Here is a 20,530-nt window from a genome sequence, read left to right as displayed (position 1 = left end):
TGCCTATTGATATCTGTGTCTTCACATAGATGAATGTCATTAATTATTAATAATAACATATAATTAAAGGTAAATTGAGAAAATTTGTAATTTCACGAGTGTGTATCAAACTGGTAGCCCTTCGCATTAATTGGTACCCAAGAAGTAGCTCTCAGGTTCAAAAAGGTTGGTGACCCCTGGTCAAGACCATTACCACTCACTGCACCGTCCACTGTGGGAGGTAATGCCTTCTGTGACATATTCCCTGTACAGAGGTGACACTATAAATGAAGGAATGTTAACAGCTCACAGAACATTGAAAATGCAGTATGCCATCCATCCAACACCCACTATCAGGCCTTACTCAAAGTTTTCTGTATTAGTTTCTTTGCTCTTTGTCTAATCACACTCAGGTTGGTTCAGAAGAGTGATGATTAAGAGTTTTTTATTTTCCATATAGAGTTTTATATTGCACACCAAGCTCTGCCTTTGTCGAAGGTGAAGGGAGGAGAACGGAAAGACATCTGGCGGGAGCAGCTTGAACCCCAATGCTGAACAGAAGCCAGCATGCCTCTTAACATGCAAGCCAGTTATGGATGCTGAGTGTCCCTGGCAGACTCTTGACTGAGCTGGAGTGCAGCTTCTCTTTTTGTCTCTCAAGCCAGTTACTTAACTAAATGTAGCTACTCTGTGCAACATGCTGACTAGTCAGTGTGTAAAACATAATCCTCAATGCATTCAATATTATCAGGTTCCAATTCTTGTAATTAGTGAATTCAGCTTTTTAAAAATGTGAACCTCTTGAGGTGCAACACATGTCTGAAATCATCATGTGCAATGCCAAATCTCATGGTTTAAACCAGTGGAACTGTGTTCTGTGGAGTGATGGAGCTTCATCCATTACCTTCGAGACTTTTTAGAGTTTTTAATCACACAGAACTTATCATCCAGCATCAGTACCTGACCTCAGTAATGCTCTTATGGAAGAATGCCATCAATTCCTTTCAACAGATGTCTATCCCAGAGAAGTAGTGGGTGCCAGATGGATGAAACATTTGATTTTATTTATCTTTTAATCTTTTAATCTTTTATTTAACTTATTCAATAAGGGTGTGCAAATAAAACATGCAAATCCTGTAGATCAATAAAACACTTTTTAGCTTCAAGTAAAGGGAAACTTTACTAGTTCCTGTCCCATTAAATTTGGCATGCCAGTGTAACCTTAATTATGTTATACTATAGCTTGAGTTAGAACTGTGGCACAGTAGGTAGTGGTGTATTTGGCTTTTTATAACCATTCCATTACAGAGTGTCATAGCACTGCTAAATAATACATGTATCCAAGTCCTGAGGAAAATTTGATGAGACATGAATTATCTGGGTTCAGTGATGGGCTTTAAGCCATGTTTTAGTTCAGGCTGAACCATTTCTTAGTGTTTGTTTAAAAAGTGAGAGTTCTGGAAGGTTTCTAAATGATGGTACCTATAAAAAGGATTGAAAGTAGGGTTATACTGAACCCTATAAAAAAGGGTTAAACTTTTTTAAAGTGGTTTTCTGTTCCATAAACAATTCACACACATATGCCTTTTTTGTATTCACAGACACATTTCTAACCATCCAATACATTGCAGGCAAGTCAGCAGCCCTCAGCAAAATGGCTATATATTTTAAGTGCTCTTACAATAACACAATACTGCAAATCTTCCAGCACATCTATCTATCATTATGTCTGATTGTGTGCTCTTGACAATGGTAACAAGGTAACACAGTGTCTCCCCATTTAAGCCTGTTGTTCCAACCTACAACCTATCCTACAGAGCAGAGATACAGAGGATGGTACTGTAAGAAGATGACAAACTGGAGCTGACAGAGAGCGGGTCTCCTGCTAACATCAGCAGAACATCAGAGCACTTATGCAACTTTCTAAGACTGTTCCTGCTTCATGAGTCTCAGAGTGCCCCACATTTCACTCAGAATTTCTTTATGTTGCCCATCTATTCATGATATCATTATAATAAGAGAGATACAAGAGATCATTTTATTCATAAATGTCTTAAGACTGTTTTTCTATTTCTGAGAAACATTAACTCCTATGAACTGGAACCATATTATCTTTATTGACAAATACAGGTTCCCACCACATACAAAAGTCAGTAACCCCTAGTAGTGATACGAGATTATCCTGCAGCCATATGTACTGCCTTTTATAGCAGGGCACCCAACTGGGATTTTTCAGCAGGAAAAAAATTGTCTGCATACAGCAAGGGTTTTCCAGGAATGTCTCATCCAGACTGCAATATTTGCTTCCCAGATTTATTACCAATCAAGCATCAATGGGACTACATGGGAAGCCAGCTTCTGCAACCTATGAGTAAGAAGGATCTACAATCCCAGCTACAACATTTGATGTAACAAATGTGACACAAGATTCCACATGGAACTTGTATGTCTCCAAAGCCAACTGTATCTGATCTTGTACCCAGGCTACAGGTGGCCCAACAGTGTCATAAACACTTAAAACTTATGAAGCTCCATCTGAACATCTTTTCACCCCAACCAACGTCACATAATTCAAAACAACTCGATGAATAATCAAATGCCCAATATGACCTTAGGTTCATGAGTCCACTTAGTCCAAATAAAATTAATCAGAGGCTGACTTTACAATGTGGTCTACCTAATGTTCTACCTGTCACAAGCAAATCACCAAAGGTGGAGAAGGGCTGATTGGTGATTTTGATTATGCATTCTTTTTTGACATTTTAATTAACCTTTTAGTTTTGATCCCTGTAACCTAATACACATATCATAAAAAAATAGGCTGATATGAGCAATGTTTATAAGGCTACACATAGGCCTAAAGAAGTAGTATGTAATGCTTGTGTAACGCAACATGTCAGACATCCCTGCATGTAGAGTTGTAGAGGTACCTAAGTGTGCTAAGGGTGCACATAATGAAAAATGTACATAGCACAAGTAGCATGAGGCATCGGTCTGGCAATGTGAATGACTATGGCATAGCATCTTTGTTTTAATGACAATTTCTTGAGATGCCAGCATCTCATTTTAAGCATTTTTTTTTTAATTTATTTTCTTCATTAGTATTCTTTATCTTCAATCTCAATACAATTGTAATCTGTCACTTCCTTTTGGGTGCAACTATTTTTATGTGTGTAAATACACCATCAATTTTCTACTTTCTTTTTTGTTTAAAATGTGTATAAACGTTATATCATAGGTTCACATCCAGCTCAAAAGTACACACATACACACTCTCTTCTCTATCTCTCTCTTCCCTCTCTCTCTCCCTCCCCCTCCCTTCCTCCCTCCCTTCCCCTGGAGCTCCATCCAGCAGCACAGCAGCCCTGCGCAGAGAGGAACATCCAGAGGAGCAGGCTCGCCACGCTTCATGAACTTTCCCGCTGATGATTGGCGCTTGCCTGTGTTTACTCCTCTGCGCCTGGCCCAGTATGAAGCGAGCGGACGGCTGCGCGTGGCTGCGGGACGCAGAAAGGGCAGGACCAGCGCGCGCATAGTTGTGGGGGATCACGCAGAGGGGGGAATGCGTGCACCCAGTGCAACTGACCACTCGACTGCCTCGTGCGTATCTGGCCACGACTGGAGTGGAAGAAGAAGATGTTGTGAAAAGCCTCTCGTGCCGGAGGCAGCACGCGCGCTTTATAAGGCAGAGAGGCTGAATATGGGGCTGCAGGGAAGAGACTATCAGCTCTGAACTCAGGAAAGTTTCCGTAGAAGAGATTGACTGTTCTAATACTAATAAAGATAGACCATTAGGTGTTCGGCTGTGTGGAGCGCTGCTATGCTGGACTGGACGGGAAGCAGCCAACTGAGCTCTAGCTGAGCTGTTTGCAGGACCAGCCAGAGCGTTTGCATGCACGTTGATCTGTGCGCGAGAAGAGCTGAGGAGGATCAATGCTGCTGCTTCCACACACAGTGACCCTCACACTCCGCCTCTGCCCGCTTGTCTTAGGGCACTGCTTTCTCTCCTCACTGCTGCTGCTGTGCCAGGTAAGCTTCTCTACTTGCTAGCTTTTCCTCTATTTCTACAGTGTCAGGTGAAGTGTTTTTTTTTTGGTGGGTTGAGTTTTGCTAAAGGTCTGTTGAGAGCTACGTTGGCAAACACAAAGTTTGTCTTTCCAACCTGCAAGACCAACCAAGCTGGTCAAACACCATGATGAGCAAGGTTAGCTTGGTCAACAGGGACTCCAAGACCACAACTAAGAAGTGAAGTTGGTCAATGTTATGAACAGATAGATAACTTCAGAAGGGATCAACCTCTTACTATGTTTCTTCTGGCTGCCTGGAGAAAGTTTCATTAAAGTGAGCTTCCTCTGATAATGACACAGACTCTACTTCACTACCAAGCAAATATGCTCAATTGGGGGGCCTTAGATGGGTGAAATGTGTGCTACATGGGTTTAGGCTTTGAGTGAGTTTGTACCTAATGGAACCCATTGTTACAGCCCACCTTAATCCAACATGGGTCCCATATAAACCTCATGTGCAGAATACAAGTCAACTCACAACTCAACAACCTCTCCTTGTCCCATCACTGACTCTAATAGGCATCCATATGAGGGGCCAACATGGAACCTATAGACACATATGTGATGGGTCAGCCCTGCAGAGGGGTGGGGCAGTTAAATGCATTTTCTATGTAGTGGAATCAGTGGAACTGTCAAATTTGCAGCTACTAACTTTCCCCCAAGCTGACAGGTGTGATACAAGACCCTAAAACCCTGCTGTAACACTGGTCCATTAGACCTGTTTACTCCACAATAAGAAAGCTAAACTGTGCTGGTTTAATGATACTGGATTTATTGGATCAGTTGTGTTAGATTTGAGAAACCACATTGGTATGGGTAATTCAGGACAGAATCGTGACTTGTAGATAAGTTAACAACCAGTTGGTGATGTAGTGTAGAGGATCTATGCTACCCTAAGCTCCATCCTCAGTTAATCATTTATATACGGAAGGTGGGCAAATACATTCAACATAAAAAGAGGTTGATGGCAGCTTTCTGTCTAGGGTGATTATATTTTATAATAGAATGCATGGTGGGCATGGTTAGTTTTAAACTATTGTAGTAAGCATCCACTTTATTTGGCCAGCAATAAAATGAGAAAAAAATTAAAATCTGTCAGGATGACAAGATATGTCTGCCTGCAAAGAGTAGTTTATTTATGCATTCTGCTGACATTCCAAGCTGTTCCTTTTACTGTATGTACACACATGTTTGAGGACACCCCTCTAAATGAATGCATTCAGGAATTTTAAGTTTTAAGCACCCATTGCTAACACAGATGTCCAAACACACACCCACACAGACACAAGTTTGCCAATAAAATAGTAGCAGATAAACATGAACCTGTTTGACGATGGGGAACATGGTGGCTCAGTGGTAGTGGATTCAATTGTCAGGTTCACCTAGCTGTCAACTTGATGGCCCTGAGCAAGGCCCTTAACCCTCTCTGCTCCCCAGGCACAGGATTGAGGTGGCTGATGATTACTAAAGCTCTTGTCACTGAATGCAATCAAAAATGTGCACAGCCATGCACCAAAATCTAGAAAGCCTTTCTTAAACAGTAAAGACAGTTCCTCCTACAAAAGCAGGATAATTATTCCTAATTTCATTAAAATACTAAATGAGCAGGTGTACCAATACTGTAGTGTAGTATATATCTCCTTGCATGACCTGGCATATCTGTAGCTACACCCCTGTGGGTATAAAATCCTGATGAGAAGAGTAATTCTGTTCTCTGAAAAGAAGAACAGAAAAAATAGTTGTAAAATCACGCGCCATTTTCACCACTGAATCATGAACACAGCCTGACCAGATCCACTGTGTGAAAAAAAAAGCAGTGTCATTACCATAGGCCTATCATTTAGGTCATCTCAGCTCAGCTTCCATATTTCGAGACTCTACTCCAGTGCCCACGCAAATACTAATAAGAACCTGCAGGCGAGTAATGGGGTTAAGGATCAAGAGTAATGTATTCTTCCCATGTCTCAAAGCCCTCCCACTACCAGTCCTAAAGGCATAGAAAAGCCCACTCTGTGGGTGGGCGATTTTTGCAGAAAGCGGGATTATTCGCAGTCCTGAACGTATGATGTGTTGGGTTTGCCTGTGGCTGCAGGCAGAGCTCTTTCACTTTAGTTATTTTGATTCTGGTGCATGCAAGGGAACTGTGTGGAGACAAATAAGCATATTCATCAATGCAAGCATCTGTCTGCTTTTTGTTTTTGCAAGATTTTATCAACACATGGATTGTGTGGTCACACCTCCAATCATGTGGGCAATCATAGTAGATCTTCTCTCAGTGCATCACAGCCCACACAATATGTCACACTGTACGTGCATGGTCTGTTGTTGCATCTATCGCTCTTCATCTTTCACTCATGCATATTCTCCTACTCCCACCTACTCAAGCTCTGTCTCTCTGTTTCTCTCTCTCTTTCTCTCTGTCTCTCGCTCTCTATCTCTCTCTCAGGCTGAGCTTCAGAGGTCATGCTCACAGCTTGGCACTCAGAGAGGAGGTGAGCAGTGCCAATCGCCCTGCCACTGCAGGACCTACCCACCTCTACCTCCCCCACCTCCTCCCCCACCTCCTCCTCGGCTACTGATCCCCACAGGTAGGGGCTGCTCTGAAACCAGGGTTAGTTTTCCACAACCCGACATTTCATGTAATTGTTTCAGATTTCAAAAAATTAGCAGTTGCTTGGGCCCGATTTCTTTATTTATTATACACACACACTGCACAAATTGTTAAGAAGTCCTCGGTACCTACTCAGTCATGCAATTATCTGTAATCAGCCAATAGTCTGGCAGCTGTGCAATGCATAAAAATCATGCAGATATGAGCCAGCCACTTCTGGTAAAGCTTCCAATCAACCAGCAGAATGGGGAAAATGTGATCTCAGTAATTTTGAGCCTTGCATGATGTTGATGCCAGAAGCGCTGGTTTGCATATTTCTAGATCTGCTAATCTCCTGGGAGTTTCAAGCACAACAATCCCGAGAGTTTACGTAAAATAGATTAATAAATAAAAAACACCCAGTTAGCAGCAGTTCTGACTGACTGATGAGTGAGGTCAACAGAGGCCAGACTGTTTAGAGCTGACAGAAAGGCTGCACTAGCTTAGATAGCTTTGGCTTGAGCTAGAGGGGTAGTGGAACTGTGTTCTCTGGAATGATGGTAATTCATCCAGTAATAATTGGTGAATTGGGAATGGGGTTGTGTGGTGATCACCCAACATCAATGATAAAGTACAAACATTTAATGAGCAGATGTATATATACTGTCCATATAGGATATTGTTTCTTGACTACAATTTAGTCATAGTCTAAGACAACTCTTGCCTCGTTTTCTCGACTATAAATACGTTTCCTATATGTCTTGAGAAAACAATCAATACAGATTTTGGAAAGGTTTATGAGTTTTTGGGAGGTGAATATAGAGCTTTGCTCTATATGAGATCTTTAGCTGTGGTGGTGCTTGATTCTGAGAGTTTGTCTGTGTTTGCAGAAATAAAAGTTCCACTCTGGTTTGGGAGAGTGCACAAACTGTGGGCTAATCACGCACTGGTTGACCTTGGGGAGTTCCCCATATGCCTGGAGCAGCTTGTGAGATGTTTGCCTGCTGCTTTGCCAGGCGCTGTAGTCAGCTTCCCCTGGTGGAGCCCCTGATTAAAACTTAGATGAGTTAATTAAATTAGGGGTTTGATAGAGATGGGGGCTAATGAACTGGGCCAACATTTCACTGTAGTTATTTTGAGTTTATACAGACAGCCAAAGGCATTGCAAATAAATATGTATTAAAATATGATTGAGTGTGAGTCTTGTATGTGATGCACATATTTAGCACCTATTTAAGATACTGTGTGATAAATGTTTTGTGCAATTTGTAAGTTATGTTACAGACATGGGAAGTCAGTATATTTACACTTGATATATAATTTACACTTATATGCCATATGTCATGGAACAGGAACAAATATCCTCTCCCATGACCTTTGCCATGTTCGGTCAAAGCTAAAGAATGCTGCACTGACCCGCAGCACATGCATGTGCAGGACTCCTGAATTGTATGTGTATTTCTGCCAGAGCCTACTTCTTCGTTTACACTGAATTTCAGCCAGATGCTGCCGGTCACCACACAGTGCACTGCTGTCCACTGTGTGGGGTAGGGTTGCAACGGTATGAGATTTTCACGGTATGATAACCGTCTCGGAAAATACCGCGGTATCACGGTTATCACGGTATCACAGTTTGTTACATATATTATTATTTTTTTGTTCAATTAACTATTTATTGTAGAAACTACACCATCAGGTGAAGGAAACCATGTTTTTCCACTACTCTTAAGGGCATTAAGAGTGTATATATATAAAAAAAAGTTGGTATATAACCAGATACTGCAGAAAGAGGGGATTTATTTCTGACATGATCCTCACAATAGAGATTTCTATTTTAAGGCTTTCACTACTTAAAACCTTCAACATATGAAAAACAGGCACGTCAGAATTTGAAAATGAACGCATGTAAATGAATGGCGTCTTTCACGTCCAGTCCGGCCAGGACCTTTACACGGACACGTGAATCCATCGTAGCACGCACTTCACGCCTGTACCTGCGTGCCCGAATTTCGGATAACTCAGCGCTTTTGCGGGCGCTTACCGCATGGGTTATGCACGACTACAAAGAGGTTTTATTTATGTTCAGATTAAAATTTTAAACTGAACACATACTTTGCGCTGCACAGCGGGGTGGTGTTCTCGGAGATGGGAGAACAGGTTTGATGTATTTCCTCCTTTAGCTGTGACTTTACGGCCACATTGATTACAAGCTTGTTGATTACAAGATTACAAGTCTGTTTTCAGGCTGTTTGAATGAGCGAAATATGATCAGAATTATGTAAATTAACACTAACATAGAAGCATAGAACTATTATTTAATTAAAATTATTTTTAAGAGCAGCTAAACACAGTGCGGAGAAGTTCACGTGCGAGAGAGAGAGAGAGAGAGAGAGAGAGAGAGAGAGAGAGAGAGAGAGAGAGAGAGATTTGCGTGTTCTGATATGAGCTACTCACAGGTAAAGGTTCTCTTTTATCTCCTCGTGCTCATTTTAGTCCAATACATAATTCTGCAGTTTCTCAGTGTTTTCTGTCGTATTTTGCGGCTATCGCGAGCGCTTACAACTAACACCGCGGGCCGCGAGGTGCAGCCGTGCTGCCGCTGTTATGCCGAATCCGACTCCCTGCTCAATCCGACTCCCGCTTCGCGGACAGAATCGGCACAACACCCCCCGCTGTAGAACTGCGGGAGTGAAAACAGCGCTTATAATTAAGTTAGTTAAGTTTCAGTTTTCGTTATTTGGTTCGTTTTCATTAACAATAATAATTGGTTACTTAGCATTAACATAGTGATTATCACACCAGAGCTTTATTTAAAAATAAAATATATAATTAAAAAACAGATGCCTACATCTCAGACTATTTTCTAGAGCCCAACCCGACCAGGCCCGAGGAATGTGGTGGGAAATCTCGGCCCGAACGGACCCGATCTCTGGTCGGGCCTCGGGTCAGGTCTGGTTCGGGCAGAGAATCTAAGCTCTAGTCTGATGCACTTTCTGCCGTTCTCACCGCTGTGTGCTGAGTAGCTGAAGCGGAGCAGAGTTGCGCATGCGCGGGTGAGTTTCTCCGCTGGCTTGCGTTTTACCGGTAATAAGCAAACACAAACGGTGTGATAACCGTGCATTTTAATACCACGGTATACCGTGAAACCGGTTACCGCTGCAACCCTAGTGGGGGGTAATGCCTGTCAGCCCTCACTCCAATAATTCATGTTGCCTTGCCATCAGCATGCTGGCCAGTGTTGTTCAACCTCTCTCACAAGATAACACCACACAACGTATAGAGGTGTGAGCATTCCAGGCATTTCTTGAGAAAACTCATGATCAGTTTATATAGTGCTATCCCATGACTTTTAAAATATCAGTGTATATCTAAAGGAAATTGCAGTAGTGTGCTACTGCTTTGCTTTTTAAAAGGACTTCCTCTCAATTTACTTCCAACTTTAATTTATGCATTATTTCCATTCCATGTTTGAATTATTGCACAGCGTTTGGGTTAATTTGACAATTAATCTCCATTTTGCTGACCTAAGACATCAATTATTCATGCTTATGATGAAGCTGGAAATTAAGGTTAAAGGGCCTGAGCCAATGGCACATTAAATTTTGGATTTATCTGCAACCGTATCTAAATCCTTGGCTGCGCTCTTACTCATTACGTGCTCTTACTTTTTCAGCTTGCATTTTGGAATATTTTAATATGGCCTGTGTTTTATGTTTGTTGTCCCATGTTTTACATTTTTCTTTGTGTATGGCAATTCATTTTAATTACTGCACTCTACTTTGGTTCTTAATCCATTACCCACACCTTAGTTCACACCTTAATATCAAATTACACAAATGGCAATTTGTATGTACACTCATCATAAAAAAAATCGTTGCAACCAAAGAAAATGTCAGATTGCAATGCTATTTGGAAGGAAAATAAAGGGTACCGGTACAAAAAGAATTTAGACTGACATGGAGCATATTTATTGAGCTAGTTTCTGCTAAAAAGGGTGGAGTGTTTATAGTGCATACAATAGCATCCCACACAATGTCAAATGGTAAAAGGTCTAGCAATGCATGTCACTGAATCATTACATGTCTTACAATATGCTGCCTGCTGATTTCTGATCAGCGCAACTGTTTTTAATAATGAGTATACAGTATATGTAACACTCAATATTATTTGTTTATTGTAATACCACTACTACTTTGGTATTAAATAAAATAATAATAGTATTTGTCACTGAGTAGAGACAGTGTTTACATCCTTCACTGGTCCTTCAGTAATGAGTGGTCATTATGATACCAGCTAAAGTAGCCTTGTAAAAGATTCATCACTGTATGCCATTTCCTGATACCATGGAACAAGTGGGCAGATTTCTGTATAGGTTATGTATGTGTCCAAGACAAAGTGGTTGTGCATGTGTGTTTTAGACGATGTGTGTGTGTGTGTGTGTGTGTGAGAGAGAGAGAGTGAGTCAGTAAGAGAGAGGTAAACAGAGGGAGTGATTTTCTAGGAAATTCTTGGTGCTAATATAATATATAATATATAAAATCAAATTACGAATCAGCTCTTGTTCTTGGTCCACTTTGCTCATTTAATATCCATTTATGCCAATTATATATATATATATATACATATATATATATATTTATATATATACTCATACTTCTTTTATTTCAGTGGCTGAGCCTCCCAGTGTTCCATTGAGACCCTGGTGGACGGACTTCATTGTGGTTGGGACAGTAGGATGTACTTCAGCTGTCTTTCTACTATTAACTCTCATCATCTGCTACAAGGCCATTAAAAGGTATAAAGTCTTCACTCAATGACTTGTATTATATATTTGTTTGTTTTATTTGTTTGCTCCTGTGACAAACTGAAGCTTCCATGCTCCAGTTCAAACCCCTGAGCTAATGTGACAGAGTCAGCACTGACCAAGACCAAGCACAAATACTACAGAGTGTAGCGCATCTAACAATACTGTATGTGTTCTGGCTATTTCAGGCTAACATCAGACTTGATCAATAGCAAATAGTATGATTGACTAGCTAGCTGCTGGACAGCTTGACTACAACCTAACTAATCTATGTAATGAACAGAAAGGTCCTGCTGATAGTCTACCCCAAGGCTGTCAATCACTTCATTTCTATGTGTAATCCTGCCATCTTATGATATAGCAAAAATAATGTTAAAACATAAAAAAAATCTGAAGGATAGTGAGAATATAACTGCTGGAATCTGAAACATAATGATAGGTGGAGCTGTGCATGACATTGCAACCAACCAGCAGATCACCAGCACCACTAGACCTGTGGTGGCTTCACTTTTAAGAGACATTCTGCTATCTATGTTTTTCTACAGTCATTACTCCAAAAGTACACGTGATTATGGGTGAAAAAAATCTAATTTGTACATAGTAATATTTGATTGCTTGATTGCCATCAAAAAGTCAAGCTTTATAACCTGGGTAGTCATTATAACCATCAAATAAGCCTAGAAAATATATACATTTCTTAATAGCAGTGTCTCTCAAGGAAAGCATAACCAGCTAGTCATGCACTGGTGGGCAATTTACCAAACTATGTGAATACCAGTATCAGTCCTTGTTTGTTACCATCCAGTTATTTCATTTAGAAGCAGCTTTGTAAGAAGATAAGCTTTTCTACAGTTTCTTTACTTTGGGCAGGCAGGCAAAACAGATTATTGCTGTACTTTAGCATGGTTTGACATCTAACTACTCTATATTGCCAAAAGTATTTGCTGACTTTGCATGCATATGAGCTTGAATAATATCACATTCTTAATCCTTAGGGTTTAATATGATGTCGGCCCACTATGGCAGCTAAAACAGTTCAGAGAGTAATGTAGTACGGGAAGCCCTGGCTCCCAGTCTCCACGCTAATTTATCCCAAAGGTGTTCTATCTGGTTGAGGTCAGAGCAGTCAATTTCTTCAACACCATACTCGCTCATCCATGTGTTTATGGACCTTGCTTTCTCTTGCTAGGCTGAAGCATTAAGATTTCCTTTCACTAGAACTAATGGGCTGAGCCCAACACCTTTAAAACAACCCTACTCTATAATCCTGCCTCCATCAAACTTTACACTTGGCACAATGCAGTCAGATAAGTATTATTCTCCTGGCAACTGCTTGGTGATGCAAGGCTTGAATGGGTGAATAAATACTTTTGGCAATATAGTGTATATTCAGAATGCCTTGCTCAATATCACTTTGTTGGCTGCCTTAGTTAAATTATACCTATACAGATGTGGGCAATACTTTAATTACTGGTGACAATGTAGTGACCCATAGTAAACACCACTCTACAAGACACACTGTGAATCCATATCAGTTGTGCAACATCTAAGGTTTAATGTGGCATTTCTCAGCAGGGACATGTTCCCTGCGTTCTCAAAGAGGCAGGGGCAAACGCAGGCAGCGGAAGTAATGAGTGGCTGGCCTTGGAATTCATTATGGCAATTCTCCAGCCTTCTGTAGCCAGAGGGCATCCTCGTTTTAATGCTACACTAGCAAGAATGTGTTATTGCAGTGAGATGGATGCTGTAGCCCCAAACTCAAGTCATTATTTATGAATTAATCTGCCCAGTCATTCAGTCGCAGGCAACATCTTTTATACATGCAAGCAGGTCATGTCCTAAAGTTTAAACCAGTAGTAGCTCACCAGTAAGATTTCCAATGAGCAGTTGCTTTTTTAGTAAGCAAATAGTTTAATTTTAAAATACATGGATAGACTGCAACTCCAGCTGAAGTTGAAAAATCTTTTTGATCAACTTTCATCTCCTGCTCGCTCGAAAAAAAAAATAGGGGTATACGACAGTGAGTCCAATCTCAGAAATCCCATTTCCAATAAAGGAAAGACATTTCACATCCAATCTGTGCTGCAGGCTCCATCAGGTACAAGATATGACAGGTATGAGGGGTAAGAAACCTAACCAGTACATTAGAGGCACAATATAAGGTTGTAAAACCAGCCTCAGATGGTACAAATAAAATACAAATAAAAAAAAGTTGGGACAGTATAGAAAATGCAAAAAACGTGAAAATAACGTAATGTTAACAGATTATGCACAATTAAGTAATAAGCAGCATTCACAAAAAGAGTCTTTGATGAGCAAAGATGACAAAATCTCCAATTTGTCAACAGATTTGTGAGAAAATTATTGAAATGTTTTTAAAACAATATTCCGTATAATAAACAATTCAAGGACTTTCAACAAGACAATGCAAAGTAACATGCTGCACATCACTGAATTCCTGACCTTATTACAGAATGAGAAAAGAATTTTAAAAACTAAAACTCCAACAATGATGTACTTTAGCACACCTTAAGAGGTATTTGCAGCAAGATAACAAAATTACACATGAAACACAGACTTGTTTGTTATCATCCCAACTTTGTTCTGAATGTGATGCAGGCCTGAAATGCAGGAATGAATGTATATTAACAAAAGAAATTCATTAGGCCAGACAAAATATGCAGTACAATTCATGCAATAAAATAAAAGTCCAAGTAAATGTAAAAAAAAAAAACATTATTTGCATTTTCCATATTGTCTTTTCTGATTTAGGTTTGTACATTATAAGAGCTGTGCCTTTAGTAATGTACTATGTAGTGTATTGTGCTGCTGGTACGTAGACATTCATAGATGGTTGTTTTGAAGCCACAAACAAGATTGGAATAAAACCGGAGATGACCTGCACTCAGTGAGATCAATTCGATACCTGAGATGAAATCCATACATGTGTCACAGCACTCAAAAAATGTTTGTGGCTTTTCAGCCGTTGCAAGAGTTCTGAATGAAAGAGAATAGCCAATAACAAGTAGGAAAAAACCCAGGAAAGCTGTAATTGAACCTTGGCTGCGAGCTGTTTGAGTCAGTAACAACCAGGAGACAGTATTAAAGTCTCTGCAGCCCATCAGTTCTGGGCTTCCCCAATGAAACAGACTGGCCAGGGGCCAGGGCTGCTGCACACTGTTGCCAGCAAAGGCCTTGCTGCAGCAGCCTCTGATGACTTCAGACTGCAAGCTTATCTGTATTTGTGCCAGTCATCCGTCACTGGCAAAGAGGGTTTAAGTGGAAATAAATTCCGCTCACGTCACCATGGAGGAAATCCTGGAAAAGCTGAATGGATGTTTACTCAGTGCTTTCGTTTCACAAACAAATAAAGGGCACAGCAGCTTTAGGAAGCAGCTGGAGAATTTCATATACACAGAACAGCACAGGAAAATATGAAAAGAAAATAAATAGAATGTGCAAAAAGTACACAAGAGTTCAGACTTCAATAATTTAAACCAGTCTATGTGAATATGAAAGTCATACCCAGCTCAATAATGTGGCCAATGAATATAACTAGGATGAAACTACTGCAATTTTAATTGGTACCAGCCTCAGTGAGGATGCTCAATGCCTTGCCACATTTTTCTAGAGAATCGTCCACTCACTTAGCTTACACCATTACAGCATGTTTTAAACAGTACAACACTTGTTCTGGTCTCACTGTTCTCCTCAAAACTTCAAACGGGGATGTGCACTTCACTTGAACAGCTTTGGTATAAAATATTTATCAATTCTGTGAAGTGTTGTGTCACCACCTGCCATGTGTCTACTGCTGCCATCTATTATTGAGGAGCCACAGTGGTACCAGGAACATGGTACACACAAATGGGCTGCCCACGTAGCCATGGCCAGGCTACATTCAGTTAATCAAGACTCATTTCCTCCCTTTCACAATATGAGATTAAACAACTCTCTCACGGCTAGCAAGCTTGGATCTTGTGTGAAAGGCTTGTAGCTGAGGAGAGTAACACCAAGCAAACTAAAGGGATCTGATGTTCTTTCAAAGCCGCTTGTCTGTTTGTCCGATTCAATCCATGCAATACCAGTCACAATCATTCCCATCCACTGTGCTGTCGAATGTGGGTGGTAATGCTTTCATCGATGTATTAATTTAGCCAGTTTGGTTTGGTCTTGATTGTTGATGTTAGTGGACCGCCATGGCCAGATCCAAAAAGCTGTCTCTGTCCTTTAGAAAAAAGGTTGCAGATGCAGGGAAGTCTGGGAAGGGATTGAAAAAGATCTCAGAACAATTAGAAATCAGCCATTTCACTCTTTGCAAAATCATTTATAGCCGGCCTTAGGAAGTTGAGACATGTAATTAGTTCTTGTCAAAGTTGATGTCAGAGTATAGCTTTACCTTCAGAAAGGGACCAAACAAAAATGCAAGGAGGAAACCCTTGCTGTCAAAAAACAAGGGCAAGTCTAAGTTAGCAAGAGAACACCTAGACAAAGACCAGGACTTTTGTAACAAATGACATTGGACAAGGGACTCTTGAGTCTTGCCCTGGTTTTCATGGAGTGTCCTGATTTTCAGTTGTCTTGACAGGCTTCTGGATGTGTCATGTAGCTCTCAAAATATTTCCCTTTAGTGAGGTGATGCCATTTGGTTAAACTTGCCCTGTTTAACCATGTTTACAGCATAGTCTGTCAGCCTTGAATCATAATTAGGTCCATATTCTCACATTTAGATTTGCAAGTCAGCATTTTCCACAATCTCTTAGCTAGCATCCATAACTAAAGCAGAAACTTAATTACATTTTCTCCGCTAATTAGAAAGAACATGCGCCAAAAATAAGTGCCTCTTGTGTAGAACAAGATGACAACAGCCACACAGGCCCATACAAAAGCTAATAAGAGCCTCTAATGGTCCAATGATACCCACTTCCATCCCCCATCAGGGACCAAAGCACATGTTGGAGACAGCTGTCCTAGAGATGCTTCCCTCTGTACACAATTATAGAACTATCTTGGGATTTAAATGCCTTCCCACTGGACTCCCTAAAAGCCAGGGAAATTCAGATTTTTTTTCTTAAAATTGTGGCCTCGCATGACTGAGCCTCTCTCATGTGATGTGGCTGCAACATTGTCACAAGGGGAAACAAAGACAGGGGCTCTGATGTACCTTTAGGGACCTAAGCACCAATAGAGCAAGTGTACAATAGCTGCAGTGAACAATTCCCGCACTGACTGTATTCAGCTCCGTTTTGTGTTACATAAGCCTAAAAAGACTACTGGCTGGCACATATAAGACACAGTGCAGTGGAGAAATATAATAACCAGTGAGGTAATGAAAGGGAGACAGAGGGGTGCATGAATAGGCCATGTTGAATAATACTGTCTTACACAGACCAAGAGATTCTCAGCATCATGTGGGCGTAATAAACTCTGTTTCGTTGTTCTTGTTAGAGAGGTAGGGAGACCGTAGGAGGACTACAAGAGAGAAAGAGGAAAACTGATCATTTTGTGCTGGAATGGAAATATTCTACTCACCTGACTCTGTACCAGAATTTCCTTCTGTCCTTATTTTTGATCTTTTTGGAAATTCAAGAAACTCTCTAAAATAGGACTAGGCAATACATCATTGTGCCAATTAAACAGTTGCTTAAACAACTGTAATGAATTGTCAGATTGCAATTTTATTCGAAAAGAAGATACAGGTTACCAGGAAAAAAATTAAACTAATATGTTTAATTATATATATTTTGGTCATATTTATTGAGCTTCACATACAGAAGTAGTGTGTAATGCAACAGGCCAGATGTCTCAGCATAAAGCAGTAGAGGTTTTTAAAGGTGTTCTGTAATATTCCACCCCATACAGATGCAACATTTATATGTAATTTCCACAGATTTTCAGTAAAGGTGGACTGTTTATAATCCTACATATTTTAGCATTATACCTCGTTAAGGTCAGAATATTGCCATTACTCTTTTTTCAGGCCTAGTCTAAACCAGTGTTTTGTATCTGTTGCAGGAAACCTCTTAGAAAAGAGGAGAATGGTACCAATCGTGGAGAATACGCCATGAGCTCCCGCAAAAAGAAGAAGACCAAAAACGCTGGCACTAATAATGTTGTGGTGTGAAATATACACACATACCAAGACTAACTAAGGGCAAATGATGTCTTCGGCCATTGTGCTGCATCACTGCAGCAGGAGTGTAAAAGTAAAACACACGGCTAATATCCAAGCAGAAAACAGTGGAAAGGAACAAGCTTGATCTGTTTGATCAGCACAGAATGCACTGGCCGAGAGACTTACTGGCAAACTGTGGCTTAAAGATTCTTAAGAGTAATTGCATGTGTTTGTTTACTTATTTGTTAATTTATTTACACAAATTTCATGATTCTCATGTCAACATCCAAAGCTAGAGGATTCATTTTGCATTTGATGCACTGCTCTGAAAAACAAAATTGACTTTGTAAGTATCCTTTTTTGGTTTTGTTTATTTATTTGTTTGTTTGTTAGCTTGTTTATTTCCCCAGATGCTCATATGTGAACATGCTTAGCTAGATGCACCATTTTACATTTAATGCACTGCTCTAGAAAACAAAATGGAATTTGTAAGTGTAGGTTTTCCTTTTTTTTTGTTTGTTTGTTTATTTATGCTTAAGTTTACATTGGATGCACTGCTCTGAAAACATAAGCATTTACATTTTGTTATGTTGTTTTTTTCTGATGCTCATATGTCAATGTGTTAAGCCAGATACTTCATTTTACATTGATGCACTGCTCTAAAAAACAAAATGCAATTTGTAAGTGTAGCCTTTTTTTTATTTATTTTATGTTTGCTAAATTATTACCAACCATCAGGAATGTTTCTGCAGAGAAAACGCCTAAAATATATTATTTTGCATGGTATATTCTGGACACCTAGCGAAAAATTCTGCAATCATCTATAGTTTGGTCATAATACACAACCAAGCCTGTGGACTCATATCTGTGTAGTGTATATAAAACCTTGTGTCCTATATCATTGAGATATGCCTATGCACAGACACTTACGCAAGGTATGTTACATCATCACTCTGTGATGAACACTGGCAGTCTTCCCGGTGTTCCCTCGCACTGTATCCGTGGTTTACCGTAGTTTCATATGTACAGTGATACTAACATTCCAGGTTTGAGGCTATATCCTCCTCGAGGCTGGAGTGCTAAACACCCCCTTGTCTGTGCCAAATTCTAGTGATTACAAGAACAGTGGACAACTGCGCAGGAGGCCCTTGCTCATGTTCAGATGTGATTACATGCTAATTGTTCCCTTCACAAGCCACCAGACAAGGACCCTTCTGCAATAGTACGACCAGTAAGTTTAAGCTGTCTGATGTTCACCGCCATTTAATATGTGTCTACGAGAAGAGAAAAAGTGTTTGTTTCATATTGTGTGACAATGCCATACAAACCTCACATCGAATCATTAGGCCATTCGAAAGAAAATGAATGTCTGTAACATTGCTGATGTTCTAAAAATATCATAAATATCATGCTACAGTGGTAAACTATATATATAAATGTATACATATATAAAAAAGTATTACCATGAGAGTTGAGTTGAGCTGTGGGATATAAATTACAATAGCTGCAGTTGGTTCAGTTATTTCAGTGGTCCAAACATCATGTTTTGTGTCCGTGTGTTGTCTGACGTCTAGACATTTACTTGTCCAAACCTGTAAGATACTTTTTACCTGCACTGTAACAAAAGACTCCTATAAAATCTCAGAACGCTATAATAAAATGACAACAAAAATAATATGTACAAAAGAGAAGGAATGATGCATGAATGTAAATATTGACTTCAGCATATCTGCCTTTTGGACTGTTACTCACTCATACAGAGTGGCTGAGGATGTTTATACATAGTAGAAATAAAACAATGCAATCTAACGTGAATTTGTTTCCCAGTGTTGAGTTATAAAGGCTAATATATTATATTGGTTGGTATGATGGTATTTGGTATTTAAATGATGATGGTATATGATGGGAAAAAATTATATTTACATATATAATCTAGGGCTGGACCAGAATACTCGGGTATTCGGATATTCGCTCGTTGAGTAGGTATTCGGTTTTTAATTCTGGTATTCGGATATTCGTTTTTTTTTCTCCTTTTCCAGAGCTCCACCCAGGCCCCCAGATTTTCTCTTCCAAAACGTGCCACCGGAAGTGTGCTGCTGAGGGATGAGAGGACCATTTGAGAGTAGCTGTCCATTCACTTCCATTCATTTCGGGGTGTCTTTGAACCAATAATAAATGTATTTCCAAGCCGTTTTCGATTATGACACGGCCCATGATCTTTTTTACAAATTACGGATTTTCTGTAATTTGATTCATAAAATTAATAATCTGTTCATAGCTTCAGAAAATAACGTTTTATACAACTATGCTAACGATGACGTGAAAAAAACGCGACCCAAAATACCGTGCTGTAATGTTTGGAGAAGTTGCTCCTTCAAATTCAAAGGTACGGAGCCGGGTTAAAGTAATCTCTTATTATGCTAATATAATACTACTACTAACAGTGATAATACATTGTAGATAGTAAGATAGTAGTAAATAGAAGTAAGATAGGCCATGAGAATTATAATGTATAGATAAAACTACAGTTTCTATTACACATTTATTATTATCATTACAGAGTTTCTAAATGCTTGTTATATAGACAAACTATGAATATTCTTCAGTAAATCCGTGGAATGATATTGGCTATCAGTAATTCTAGTCTATATCTGCTGCTGTTTATTCAATAAAAGCCACATTCTGGGACGGAATGGAGCTTTTCTCACTGTGGAGTGAATAGCTCTGTGCAGCTCCTATAAACAGTACGGCTGTTTGCACGGCACGCTGAAGATTCGCATCATGCTGGCGCCTGCGCAATCTCTCTCTTTCCCAGTTAACGCCCCACGAGAAGCCGATCAGGAAGTGACACGATTGACCTCACCTGGCTCCGTTGAAATCAGCGAGATGGCTTGGTCCAATCAGAGGAGTTTGCCTAGGGCCTCGACCAAATCTGTATAAAAATAGGGGCCCCCAAAGCTGACCATCCCGGCTAC

The 20,530-nt window shown here is 40.0% G+C and overlaps 1 protein-coding gene across 1 annotated transcript; it reads left to right on the top strand.

The window, feature by feature from the left end:
• Window positions 1–3,337: 3,337 nt before the first annotated feature.
• Window positions 3,338–19,370, top strand: LOC103041699 (proline-rich membrane anchor 1). Its single transcript, XM_007257375.4, has 4 exons — window positions 3,338–4,008; window positions 6,493–6,634; window positions 11,305–11,431; window positions 17,456–19,370. Exons 1-4 carry the CDS (start codon window positions 3,913–3,915, stop codon window positions 17,562–17,564), a joined length of 474 nt encoding a protein of 157 aa, XP_007257437.2. The 5' UTR covers window positions 3,338–3,912; the 3' UTR covers window positions 17,565–19,370.
• Window positions 19,371–20,530: the final 1,160 nt, after the last annotated feature.

Source organism: Astyanax mexicanus, chromosome 14 (assembly GCF_023375975.1).
Source record: "Astyanax mexicanus isolate ESR-SI-001 chromosome 14, AstMex3_surface, whole genome shotgun sequence".
In the NCBI taxonomy this organism is placed as follows: Eukaryota; Metazoa; Chordata; class Actinopteri; order Characiformes; family Acestrorhamphidae; genus Astyanax; species Astyanax mexicanus.
Note: the sequence above shows the minus strand (reverse complement) of the source record. Positions and strands in the feature narration are given on the sequence as shown.